This window comes from Staurois parvus, unplaced genomic scaffold (genome assembly GCF_062004578.1).
Source record: "Staurois parvus isolate SC_StPar_1 unplaced genomic scaffold, SC_StPar_1.0 ptg001672l, whole genome shotgun sequence".
In the NCBI taxonomy this organism is placed as follows: Eukaryota; Metazoa; Chordata; class Amphibia; order Anura; family Ranidae; genus Staurois; species Staurois parvus.
Genome location: NW_028319468.1, coordinates 268,939 through 283,329, shown reverse-complemented (window position 1 = coordinate 283,329; position 14,391 = coordinate 268,939). Strand labels below are relative to the sequence as shown.

General features: G+C 43.3%; 1 protein-coding gene across 1 annotated transcript; it reads right to left on the bottom strand.

Annotated features, from left to right (window-relative positions):
* Positions 1-2,079: 2,079 nt before the first annotated feature.
* Positions 2,080-4,083, bottom strand: LOC149434800 (E3 ubiquitin/ISG15 ligase TRIM25-like). The gene is made up of 2 exons (XM_089663355.1): positions 3,208-4,083; positions 2,080-3,138 (listed from the first exon to the last, which is right to left on the bottom strand). The coding sequence occupies exons 1-2, from the start codon at positions 4,081-4,083 to the stop codon at positions 2,506-2,508; spliced, it is 1,509 nt and encodes a 502-aa protein (XP_089519481.1). The 3' UTR covers positions 2,080-2,505.
* Positions 4,084-14,391: the final 10,308 nt, after the last annotated feature.

Sequence of the window (14,391 nt, the reverse complement as noted above, 5' to 3'; positions counted from 1 at the left end):
GTCTTCTGAAAATGCTCTTCTCCTGGCTGTCTGTGGACTCAGTATTCGGGGACACTGACCTGGAACAATCATGCCGATCAGGAAATCAGAGTTAAGTCAGAACTCCGAGTCTGAATACTTCTTCCAGGTGGTCTGACATAGAAAGTAAAGAAGGCGTTGGATCAGAATGACAGCCAGGGAACTAGTATTCTTTAGAAGTAGTTAGCAATGGCTGCCACCATACTTCCTCCATGCAGATTCCTAGAATAGAACTCTGTAGGATGCAGACAGGTTAGTGTGTGATGATATATTAGCAGTATGTGTCTCCTTTTTATGTCCTGTACATCCTGGGGAAGGTGGGAGCTCTATGCTGCTCTGTACAGACACACACCGGGTTATGCCGGTCCTCTTCCTCTGCCCCCCAACCTGCTCTATGGTCACCCTCCCCCCCCTCTGCAGGAAAGGCCACTAACCCTCTCCCCTCCCCCTCTTGTTGTGTGATGGAGCCGATCTCCATGAGTCCCCCCAGTACAGACGGAGCTCATCACCCACCACCATCTACCAGACCTCACTTCTGTCCTTCCCAGTCCCCTCCCCCCACATGGTGTCATGTGACCTCTCCTAGATGTAGGGGTGACCCCATCCTATCCCATCACAATGACAGCACTGCATCCTCTGTACTGATGGATCATCTCCATCCTCTGTGTGTGATCATGGATGCACATAGCGCCACCATGAGGAGGGGCAGAACATAGGGGGAGGGGCAGGGAAGGGAAATTGCTGGTATTACATGGTCACTTCCTGTTTACAAAATTAAAGTAGAACTAAAGGCAAAACTTTTTTATTTTGGATGAAACAAGAAAGGGTTCTACCCCCTGCCAGGCTTGTATTGCCATCTGTGTTCCATTGGGGAGATTTCTCCTCACTTCCTGTCCCATCGCCACAACAGGAAATGACAGACAATTGCTCCAAAGTGAGGGAATCCCTGCTGATCACCAGAACTAGTCTCCCCACTGGAAGATTTCCCCTCTATTCCTGTTCTGGTGACAACCCAACATTTGTTTCATTGTTACTTCTGGTGATAATGGTTACAAGGACAAATAGAGAGGCCGAATCTCCCCAATGGGGGCCCAGACAGCAATAAAAACCTGGCCGGGGTTCTAATCCCTCTCCACCCATCCAATACTAAAATACGTTTTGTCTTTAGTTATACTTTATAGAGATAAATAGACAGCAGGGGCGGACTGACAACTCATGGGGCCCCCGGGCAATAGGAGATCATGGGGCCCCTTGTATCCCCGCCCACACTCAAGCCACACCCACACAAAGCCCCACCTACATATTGCACTGCCCACATTCCATGCGTCTGTCACAGAATTTCTCTACACTATGTTCAAGATATCAGTGTTATATACAGGGAATAGTCAGTGTACGGATATCAGTGTTATATATAGGGAATAGTCAGTGTACAGATATCAGTGTTATATACAGGGAATAGTCAGTGTACAGATATCAGTGTTATATACAGGGAATAGTCAGTGTACGGATATCATTGTTATATACAGGGAATAGTCAGTGTACGGATATCAGTGTTATATACAGGGAATAGTCAGTGTACGGATATCAGTGTTATATACAGGGAATAGTCAGTGTACGGATATCAGTGTTATATATAGGGAATAGTCAGTGTACGGATATCAGTGTTATATACAGGGAATAGTCAGTGTACGGATATCAGTGTTATATACAGGGAATAGTCAGTGTATAGATATCAGTGTTATATATAGGGAATAGTCAGTGTACAGATATCAGTGTTATATATAGGGAATAGTCAGTGTACAGATATCAGTGTTATATACAGGGAATAGTCAGTGTACAGATATCAGTGTTATATACAGGGAATAGTCAGTGTACAGATATCAGTGTTATATATAGGGAATAGTCAGTGTACCGATATCAGTGTTATATATAGGGAATAGTCAGTGTACGGATATCAGTGTTATATACAGGGGCGGACTGACAACTCATGGGGCCCCCGGGCAATAGGGGATCATGGGGCGCTTGTGTCCCCGCCCACACTCAAAAAAAGCCTATAAAAAGGTACCAGGGGCATTTCATGGGGCCCCCTAGTGACCCCGGGCCCTCAGGCAGTGTCCGAGTTCTCAAATGGTCAGTCCGCCTCTGGTGTTATATATAGGGGACAGTCAGTGTACAGATATCAGTGTTTTATCTGTACACTGACTATTCCCTATATAACAGAATTCCCGAATGGTCAGTCTGCCCCTGATAGATAGATAGATAGATAGATAGATAGATAGATAGATCACATGCTCCTCGCTGACCAATAGAGAAAAGCCTTCACTATAATTGGACAGTTCTTCCAGCCAATCATAGACATCTGTGAGGGAGAAATAGAGACGTCTCACAGTAATATATGGATCATAGAAAACACTGCAGGACTATTGGCTGAATGTTCCACCAATCCCGTCCCCCCTCCCTGTGATGTCACCACTCTGGGCGGAGTTCTCATTTCCCCCGTTTCCCCCCACAGATCTTTATACAACCTCCCCATACCCATATCCCAGCATGGAGGGGCTCAGTGAAGGTGGTGGTGAAGGTGTGGAGGTGTCGGCTCTGGTCACACAGATCATAAAAGGAGATCCGCCCGGCCTCATAATCCAGATCTATCCTGACTCTGGTACTGGGGGGATTGGGGGGTAAGGGGATCCTATTCCTGTCATGTATCACCCCACACTGATTACCATTCCAGTGCAAACCCCAGGACTTGTTATTCCATCCAATCCCTGACTGCAATCCTCTCCTGTCTATACTGGGGTAACACATCCCGACTCTCCATGCATCTGACCCCCCGACATCCACTACCCAGTAATGTCTCCCTGAGGAGAAACTCCGACTGCTCAACACCTGAGAACTACCATGAAATCTCTCTGGTGTTTCTGGATGATTCTGGTTTATATCTGACCTGGATACAGTTTTCCTGTCATCTGATATATGTAGATATTTATCAGCTGTGTTTCCATCCAGTAATATGTCCTCAGCTCCCTGTATATAGAAGGATACATTTCCCTCTGTTATTATATCAGATAATGTGTGTAATGTGTGTGATATCCCAGCCACATCCAGCCCCCCTCCATCATGGAGGAGCTCCTCATGTCTCTCTCTGTCCTCATTATCTCCATCCTCAGTATCACACAAGTCACCTGTGTCTGATTCCTGTAGGACAGTCAGTGGATCCGTCATGTTACACAGCTCCTCAATGTCACGCATCTTCCTGGACAGCTCCTCCTTCTTTATTTCCAGATCCCGGATGAAGATGGAGACCCGCTCTGCCCTCCCGGAGATTTCCCTCAGGACTCTCTTCTCCAGGTCTTCCAGACGTCTCCTGAGGTCTATAAACAGGGCAGTGAATCTCTCGGTGTCACCAGCTTCTTCTTCTTCTACTTTCCTCCTGTGTTCCTGCAGACTCTGGACTCTTCCCTCCATCTCCTCTCTCTTTGTCAGAAGTTGCTGCAGAACTTTCCTCAGTGTCTCCTTCTTCTTCTCAGAAGCCTCATCCAGTGACTCCATCTCATGTCCTTTATGTCCTCCAATCATACAACAAGACACACAGATACAGGTCTCATCCTCAGTGCAGTAATACTCCAGGATCTTCTTATGGACGGAGCATTTCCTGCTCTCCATGGACAAGGTGGGGTCAGTTAAGATGTGTTCTGGGGACTTTTTGTGGACTCTCAGGTGTTTATCACACAGAGAAACCTCACAGAGCAGACAGGATCTAACAGCAGGTACAGGATAGTCCACACAGTGAGTACAGAAGACCCCGGAATCCTCCTGATCAGGCTGAGCAGACAGGAAATTCTCCACTATGTTACACAGTGTTATGTTCCTGTGCAGTGCAAGACGATCCGGAAACTTCTGTCTGCATTCAGGACAGGAATGTCCTCCAGACCCCCCCTGTGTATCCAGAACACGATCAATACAGACCCGGCAGAAGTTGTGTCCACATCTCAGGTTTACAGGATCTGTATAAATGTTCAGACAGACAGAACATTCCAGCTCGGCTCTCAGATTAGCAGACGCCATCGCTGACAGTAGGAGAAATGAAAGTCTCTGACACCGGGGAAGAATGCAGCTGGGAGGTGTCACGTCCTCCTACACAGGGCGAGGCTGGGCTGTGACTTGTACTTTGTTCATAGGATTCATTATATGGAGGGACACCAATATTGAAAGAATCTCCTGCAGAACAATGTGCCTGTCTCAGGAAAATATCGGACGCTTTGGTGAAAATTAGGGCCGGGGTCAACAAACGTTCGTTCAGAACTGATTCTCTTTCCATACAAGTGAACAGGCATGCAAAAACAGATTGAAACTGTCACAGATTAAAGCAATAAAACTTCTACTAAGCTGCCCCTTGTAGTCCTACAGACCAGCAGACAAGCCGATACGTCCTCACTGGTAGTTGTACAACTCTAAGGCTGCATTCACACTGGAGGGTTTTGTAGCTTGAAGATCGAAGATCCAAAAACACTCAAACTTACAAAATCAATTGTTCTCTATGGCGCCTGTTCCAGTGATCAGGTGTGAAGAAGCACCATAGAGAACAATTCATTTTTCAGTTTGAGCTTTCTTGGATCTTCGATCTTCAAGCTACAAAACCCTCAAGTGTGAATGCAGCCTAGGGGGGCCACCTCACCCCTTTACACCCCAAACACATATTAGTTACACAGGTTCTGGGGCTGATGAAGGTGGGAATTCCACTCACTTGATGCCTTATCTGCATTCAATTAGCCCCAGAACCTGTGTCATTCATATGTGTTCGGGTTTAACCCCTCTCCTACTGGGCACTTCTACCCCCTTCCTGCCTACCGGGCACTTCTACCCCCTTCCTGCCTAGGCCAATTTTCAGCTGTCAGCGCTGTCGCAGTTTGAATGACAATTACGCAGTCATGCAACACTGTATATGAACTTTTTATAATTTTTTTTCACACAAATAGAGCTTTCTTTTGGTGGTATTTAATCACTGCTGGGTGTTTCATTTTTTGCACTATAAACAAAAAAGGAGCAAAAAATTTGAAAAAAATAAGTTTTTCTTTGTTTCAAGTAAAAAATTTTGCAAACAGGATTTTTATCCTTCGCTGTTGTGTGTTGATGAGGCTGCACTGATAGCCAGCACTGATGGGCAGTGATAGGCAGCACTGATGGGCTCTGATAGGCAGTACTGATGAGGTGTCACTGATATGCAGCACCAATAGGTGGCACTGATGGGCAGTGATAGGCGGCACTGATTATGCTGTACTGATATGCAAGAATGATGGGCACTGATAGGTGGCACTGACTGACTGCACTGACTGGCGGCACTGCTGGGCACTGATGGGTGGCAATATTGGGCAGCACTGATGGGGGCACTGCTGGGCACTGGAGGGTGGCACCTCTGGGCACAGGTGGGAGGCACTACTAGGCACTGATCAGCACAGGTGGATGGCACTACTGGGCATTTGTGGGTGGCACTGCTTGGCATCGATCATCAGGGCACTGATCATCATTGCCCTGATGATCGGTGCCGATCTCTCCTCTGACAATTGCCAGTTATCGGCAGTACTTTCCTCATGCTGCAACTGCATTTACCGGTGATCTGCTGTGTCATTGGACACGTCTGATTACGTAGTAAATGTTGGTTATGTGTTAGAGAAAACACTGGTAGCTTGTGATGAGGCAGAACTTGGAGGAGCCTGCTTGCGCTGTTGACGTCACGCCGTCAGAGCATCGTGGAGCTCCGGCGGCCATTTCTTTTCAGGGACGGTTAGTGTTCACTACTGTTACCCGCTGTTTGATGTTACACGCTGGATGCATCCTATATTTTTTTCAATAAATGCTCGGTTTTACAAGCCTTACTACACTATGAGCACTCTCTTGTTTTAACCCCACATGGGGAGTATTCCTTCTAGATATTACACAGATATTACACAGCTCCGTGTCCACCGAGAAAGGGAGGTTCCCACTACAGTTAGAGCAATACCCACATATCCCTTAAGGGGAACTCTGTGACGGAGCCTAAATCCTTATACACCTGAACCTATGTGATCCAGAGAGGAACATCATTCTGCATGCTGATCCGGATGTCCATTTCCAGTGACACCAGGGGATAATTTATACTTACCGCACTATACCAAGTGTGGCTCTGGTGAGTGGGCACTGCTTCTATTTTTCCTTTAAGGAACATCCAATAACCATGAACTATGAAGGACTAAATTAAGCGCTGCACTATATTTATGATATGTTACATTGAGGTTTTTTTGTGGTTACCTTGAAGTGTACAGCTGCTGGACTGAATTAGCGCTCACTTTATTACTCTGTTTATCATTGGAAGATGTAACCACTTGTAGATTTGCGGTCAGTGGTGTCTCCAGCCCAATCGGCGTCCACATATCCAATCAGTTTTGGGTTTAACGATGCTGGAAATCGCAGCTTCATCCGATTTGTTCCCTTTAGGTACTGCATTACCCTCTTTACTGCATTCCAGTCGCGTTGACACGGTGTTGCGACTTTCCTGCAAAGTATTCCCACTGCTATGGTGATGTCTGGTCTTGTCACGGTGACGATGTATAGCAATTTTCCAATTGCCCTGCGGTAATAATCATTGTTAGGTAACAAGTTTTCTGTTCCACTGTTTTTTGGATAATCTGGTTCCATTGGTGTTTTCGCTTCCTTTGCATCTTGCATGTGAAACTGTTCTCACATTTCTGTAATTTTCTGACTTTGGTTAAGAAGATAGCTTCCATCCTCTTCCCGCTCTATTTGAATTCCTAGGTAGTGAGTAATGTTCCCCAACTCTTTAATTTCAAAATTTTGTTTCAGTTTGTGAACTATTTGGTCATAGTCCCCTTCTTGTTCAAAACACGACAAGATGTCTTTGACGTATATTAGGATGTATGTCCATTTGTTCTCTTGATTCTTTGAATACAGACATGGATCTGCTTTACTTTTTGAGAACCCTTCTTTTCTGAGTATTTTGTTCACTTTTTCATTCCATGCCTTCATGCACCTTCAGAGCTGCCTCTGGTCTCTCGTTCTCTTCACTATGCAAATTTTCTTTTCTTCTGCTGTATTCATCAACTAATTTTCCCTTAACATATTCTAGCGTCAGTTCAGTTTCCGGTCTAGTTTCTAGAGCATTTATAAGAGCACTGTATGATTCTGGAAGGCTGCATAGCAGTAGTGCTACTACATGATTGTCTTTCATTTCTTCACCTATTGCACCCAGCTGGTCCACAATTTCTAGCATAGCATTTGCATGTTCACCCATTTCCTGCCCTTTTACCAGCCTCATCTTATACAGTTTGCGCAGCAGATATAGTTTACTGTTTAGGTTTGCACGTTCATGCAGTTTTTGTAATGCAGTCCACATACCTTTAGCTGTGCTTTCTTTCTTTATATGAATGAGTTGATCGTCCTCCACTAACAGGCTTATGACTGCTTTTGCTTGCCTGTTTTTTCTGTCCCATTCTTCCGGGTTGTCATTGGGTCTGTGTGTATCTAGTACCGGCCACAAGTCATCTTTGGATAACAGCATTTCAAGCTTAAACTTCCATAGCTGGTAGTTGGTATTGTTGAGCTTTGCTATTGTGAACTTCATATCTGAAGCACTTGCCATCTTTCAGTGAATTGGATACAGCTCTTGTTTCCTCACACAGGATTTGGTAGGATTGTAAATGCAGCACTTACTTGCTTGTAGTTCTCCTTTTTCCAGTGTCTGGAGCTGGGCCCATAACCTGTTGGTTATGTGTTAGAGAAGACACTAGTAGCTTGTGATGAGGCAGAACTTGGTTTACTTGTGTGGCTTAAGTTGCAAGCATACAAAACGTTTCAGCAAACTGTAACAGCAGACATCTTGGTTATAAAAAGAGAGAGAGAGAGAGAGAGAAAAAGAACCAACAAGTTTTACAGATATGCACAACTGGTAAACTTAGTGTACAGTGCCATCTACTGGTCAAGTGCTATTAACACACAATACTGTATATAGTACATGCTGTTGCATCCCCAACAGCTTCAAGAAGGAGAGGTTGTGAATAGTTCAGGAAGTTGTCTTCAGTTATCGGTTTCCTTAGGCATTGTCAGCCACCACCTGGCGGTATCTCTAGCTGCCCACAGCGCGGGGTTCCTCAGGGCAAGGGGTCTAAGTCCCAATCTGCTTGTTCACCAGGGCCCCTGATGGTGGGGATGGACTTGGAGCAGACTGAGACGAGGTTGCGACCCCTGAATACGTCCGGCTATGGTAGAGGGTACCATCAGAGGTGTGCGGGGAATAGGGCCTGATGTGAAGAGGCTGGCAGGCCTGGCAGCAGGGACTGATCCGTGCGGGATGGATGGATGGACAGCGCAAGGTATGGCGTAGTCAGGCGGACCAGGTCGGCAATGTGCGGGCAGCGAGGTACCAGGGGAGCAGACAGAGAATGGTCAGGTCAAGCCGAGTTCAGCAACGGGAGATCAAACGGAAGGGGCAGGCAGGAGAGTGGTCAGGTCATGCCAGGGATCAAGCAGGAGACAACCAGCAGGGTCAGGATCAAGCAGAGATTGGCAACAGGGAAGCTTCACTAACAGGACACAGGAACAGATTAATCAGACCAAACGGCAATGCACATACCTCTTGGCTCGTTTAAATAGCACGCCCTGCGCTGTCATTGGTGCCAGGCACGTGTCCGCGATCGCGAGTGCACATGCGCAGCCGTCGCTGTTGCCGCGATCGCCCAGGTCCTGCCATTTGCCAGCTAGTGCGCGTCGGTGTTCTGTGTGTGCACCGCCCGGCGTATCGCCGCAGAGCCCTGGATCCCTGACATTGCTCCCCCCCTACGGGCAGCCGCCGGCTGCCCAATTGCTCTCTTCTGTGTGGGTGATTACTGAAAAACTCCCGAATTAATCTAGAGGCATGGATATTTTGGGCTGGTTCTCATGAATTTTCCTCCGGGCCGTAACCTTTCCACTTAATGAGGAATTGAGTCTGGCCTCTCCTCTTTCTACAGTCCAGGATCGTTTCAACCTCAAATTCTGCCTCCTCATCAATATTTATGGCCTCCGGGGGTCTGGACCTCCGGTCCGGAAAAGGATCCGGTGTTGCGGGTTTTAACAAAGATACGTGGAAGACTGGGTGTATCTTAAAGGATTCGGGAAGTGTGCGCTCGTACGCCACCTCGTTAATCTTTCGTTTTACCCTGAATGGACCCATGAATTTTGGTCCCAGTTTTCTTGATGGGCAAGACATCTTCAGATTTGTCGTGGCTAGCCAGACCTGGTCCCCAGGGTGCAGAATGAGTTCGCCTCTCCTCCTCTTGTCAAAGGCCCTTTTATTATCTTCCTGAGCCCTTGTGATTACTTCTTGTAAAACTTTGTTATTTGATGAAAAAAACTTCAGCATATCCTGTGTAGCCGGCACCGAACGTTCTGGAATCTTGTCGGGTAGGAATGTGGGATGGAACCCATAATTGTCTAAGAATGGAGACTGTGGGGTAGCAGAGTGATTTGCGTTGTTGTACACAAATTCAGCTAATGGCAGAAGAGTCAGCCAATCATCCTGAAGAAGGAGGTGTAGCACCTGAGATACTGCTCCAGAGTCTGGTTTGTGTGTTCCGTCTGCCCGTTGGTCTGTGGATGATATGCCGATGACAAGGATAGTTTGATTCCTAGGATCTCGCATAGTGCTCTCCAGAATTGTTTTTCCAAAACTTCAATTTATGACTTTTGGCATGTCGCTTCAGCTTCTTTCTCTGCTTTCAGATGTGTGGCCTGAGCCTTTATTTCTGCTTTCTTATGTGTGGCCTGAGCCTCTATTTCTGCTTTCTTATGTGTGGCCTGAATCTCCATTTCTGCCTCCTGAGTCTCCATTTCTGCTTTATTATATGCGGCCTAAGCCTCCATTTCTGCTTTCTTATATGCGGCCTGAGCCTCTATTTCGGCTTTCTTAGGTGTGGCCTGAACCTCCATTTCTGCAGCCTGAGCCTCCATTTCTGCTTTCTTATGTGTGGCCTGAGCCTCCATTTCTGCTTTCTTATATGAGGCCTGAGCCTCCATTTCTGCTTTCTTATATGCGGCCTAAGCCTCCATTTCTGCTTTCTGATGTGTGGCCTGAGCCTCCATTTCTGCTTTCTTATATGCGGCCTAAGCCTCCATTTCTGCTTTCCTATGTGTGGCCTGAGCCTCCATTTCTGCTTTCTTATATGCGGCCTAAGCCTCCATTTCTGCTTTCCTATGTGTGGCCTGAGCCTCCATTTCTGCTTTCTTATATGCAGCCCGAGCCTCCATTTCTGCTTTCCTATATGTGGCCTGAGCATGAATTTCTGCTTTCTTTTGGGCGAAAGCTGCCTGAATTATAGAAGCTATAGCATCAGCACGGGCTTTTATTAGTTGTGGACTGAGCGTAGAAGACCTTGATTGTAGGGATTTGGAAGATCTTGAGGAGCCTCTAGTAGACACAGAGTGATAAGACCTGGATTCATGGAGCTGTGTTATTCTCACTTCTGCTTTTGTCTTTGTTCGCACCACTAAATTGTCTCTTTCAAGATTGAGCTCCTCAAAATTCCTTAATTCTTCCAATGACTCTTGAGTGTTGTACCGCTTTAACAGAGCGATATATTTAACACACAGTCTTTGATTCTCATAAGCCACATTCAATTGCTGGATAGCGGCCTCTAGTTGTATTGGCTCATGAGATTGTTGGGGGAGGGCAGACATGCATTTAACACTATTAGACCATAAGTCATTAATATTAGACAGCAATTCTTCCTTGTCAGCATTAAGATTTTCTTGCATCTTCCAGGTTGGTTTTGTTAAGTGTTTTCTCTTTTATCTAAGTCCTGCTCTGGATGAAGCTCTGATTGCGGTTGTGTATTAGTTTCCCCAGGCTGTATATCACTTTCCTGAAACATCATGTTAGCAAGGAGAGGGGTTGATTGAAAGTCTACAGAGAAATGTATCAATTTTTCTGTGGGTGAGCTCTGGTTTCCCAGGCAATGGTTTCAGAAATCCTAAATAAAAAGGTATGCGCTAATAACAAACTTATACAAAGGTGTATATCATCATCTAAAAAACATTAGTGTTTTAAATAAATAATTATAGTGTCCAAACATAAATTAGTGTCCAAAAAAAATATATATATCACAAATTCTAGTAATTTAAATTATTAAAAGAACTCAAAGAGCATTTATTTGTGAATTACTAGAATTTGTGATGTCGAATAACTTCTTCTGGTATAATAATACTTTTTTTCAGCAATGTAGGGGCGTTGCTATGGGTGCTAAGTATGCTCCCAGTGTAGCTAATATCGTTATGGGTAAATGGGAAGAAGAATGTATATTTGAAAAATGGCCACAGGTGGCGCTGTATAGGCGCTACATAGACGATATTATAGTAATTTGGAGGGGTTCTGAAATAGATCTTGAAGGATTTTCAAACTATATTAATGAAAACCGTTATGGGTTGAAGTTTACTGTTACTAAAGATTTTGAAAAGGTTAATTTTTTGGATTTGATCTTATATAAATATGATGGACAGATTAATACTAAAACTTTTTTTAAAGATATTGATAAAAACAGCTATATCCCGGTTTCAAGTGGACATCATCCTAAATGGCTATATAATACCCCAAGAAGTCAGTTTACGAGAATTAAAAGGAATTGCAGTTTAAGGAAAGATTTTGTTGATCAAACTGATGTATTGATCGATCGATTTATTGAGAAAGGATATAAAAAAACTTTTTTTGTCAACAGAAAGGGAAATGATTGATAAAAAGGATAGAAGTACTTTTCTGTCTAATAGAAAGATAAAGAATAACAACTTTGATATGGCTTTTATTACCAACTTTAATAATCAATATAAAGAGATTGAGGGTATTTTCAAGAAATATTGGCCGATTTTGTTAAAAGATGAGGTATTGAAAAAGATCATTCCAAAAAAACCTAAATTTATTTATAAAAAAAATCGATCTATAAGGACGAAATTAGTGCATAATGTTTTAGATCCACCAAAAGAGGTGGATTTGTTTCCCGATTTGAAGGGATTTGTTCATTGTAACAGGTGTAAAGCATGTAGAACGATAAATAGATCGAATAAAATAAAGAGGAAGAAATTTATTTCAAATATAACTAAGAAAGAATATAAGATCGAACAACTTATTTTGTGTAATTCCTCTCATGTGATTTATGTTTTGGAATGCCCGTGTCAATTTCAGTACGTGGGAAGAACAGGGAGACAGTTGAAGACTAGGATAAATGAACATTTGAACAATATAAAGAGAGGGTTTGACAAACATAGTGTTTCAAGACATTTTAAATTAAGACACAATAGTGATCCGAGTTTAGCGACATTTTATGGAATTGAGAGAGTAAAAAGACATTGGAGGGGTTCAGATCTGATTAAAGAAATATCAAAAAAGGAGACTTTTTGGATATATGAATTGGAGTCTTTAGTACCAAGAGGTTTAAACATAGATATTGATTTAAATTGTTTTTTGACTAATTTTTAAGATAAATATTTTAAAATATTGATTACATGTAGTGATCGTTATAGTTTATTTTAATTTGGTTTATATTTTTATAAATGTTTGTAATTTGATTAGATTTTTTGTGTATGAGAAGAGTTGTGCTTTAAGTTCTGTGCATGGCCCTTTAAGGGTTTTTCTGTGGTTTGAAGAGCCATGCACAGGATGGTATATATTGCTTTTCTGCATATATTTATGTTTTTATATTTTTATATATTTTTTTGTGGGTATTTTTGAAGGAGAGCGGTATTGCGCTGATTCAAACCTGCAGGGTATATATATTTAGCTTTTTTGTTTATGTAGTAGAGTGTATATGTATAATTAAATTGGGAAACACCTGTTCTAGCCGGCGTGATTAAGGAGACTAGGAACGCAGTGATTGGCTGGGTGTTAAAATTATGTAGATGAAGGGTGGTATTTATAAGAGCTGTCTGACGTTCCCATCTGTACCGCCCCTTGATGACGTCGGTGTGACGAAACTGGTTGGGCGTAGCCTACTCGATGTGGACGTTAGAGAGCCTTGCTGGTCTGTGCTGTATGGGAGAGATCCGCGGTGAGCGTTAACTGTATCTCACCTCTTTTTGCGATTGAAGCCGGTGTCTGTTGGACACCTTGTTTGTGAGTTTCCTTACACCTTTTTTATTAAAGCGATAAATGAAAAAAACGTATTACACCATTGTGTCCTCTTTTTTGACCCTGAGTGTACTGCATGCTCTCATGGAGGTATGAGAAAGAGTGGAGAAGTTCATCATAAGAGCTCGGGCTGCAGAGTTGTTTGTCTGTGATTATTATTATCTGGAAGTATCTGAAACATCACCATATCTATGTGGACATCGGGGTCATCGCTCCCAGAGCACAAGCGCTGTTGCTGGTTTATAATCTGACCAGCCATTAGCTCTGTGAGTTCATTTAATCTCCTTTGGTGGTGGATTTTTCACAATTGATTCAAGTCACTGAAGATATATATATATTTTTTGGACACTAATTTATGTTTGGACACTATAATTATTTATTTAAAACACTGTTTTTTAGATGATGATATACACCTTTGTATAAGTTTGTTATTAGCGCATACCTTTTTATTTAGGATTATTGTTGCCAAAATTTATTTTGGGTGGGATATGCTGCTGACATTTTGGTGTTTTTTGTAAGTGGCGCTTTTTTCTTTTTTAATTTGCTAATGGTTTCAGAAAAGTTTTCTTTTACTTTCTTACAAGATTTCACAGACAAGCCATGTGCTAATGTATACAGATGCAGTGTATAAACTTGCAGTTGTAAGACATTCACATCAATAATTTGTCCTGACACTGATGAGTGTTATGCTGGGATATACTTGCAGACATGTACAGGCTTGTGTAGAGATGGCTGCACTCTCTGTTAGCTGTCCACATAACATCTCACTGTGTATTCAAAGCGCAAGGATCCTATGAAGACATTTCACTGATCTTTTGACTGTTCTGTCTCTCCAATCTAAGCATTGAAAGTAAGTTCTCTGTAATTTACAGTTGTGATGAGATAGCGATAATTTCAATCTTAGTTGAATAACACAGGCAGTGACTCAATCCCGATGATATCTTGTAGATCTTGTGAAGTTTATTCCATAAACTGAGAGAATCTTACAACAATGACCATCGGATAGGTCAAAAGATCATAATGTGATCGGCTTCATGACATGAGGCTTGAAGCTGAAATGCATTTCTGGGGAAAAGGGTGGAGCTAGCTATACAGCAAGAACTAAACCAGAGGAAAGGAAGGAGCAGAGACAACATACAGAGAACACTTAAAGGCATATGACAGTAATGTGAAACATGACAGGGTCATTTGGGTTTTTCGTACTGTCCTGACATTTTAACCATTAGCCGCCC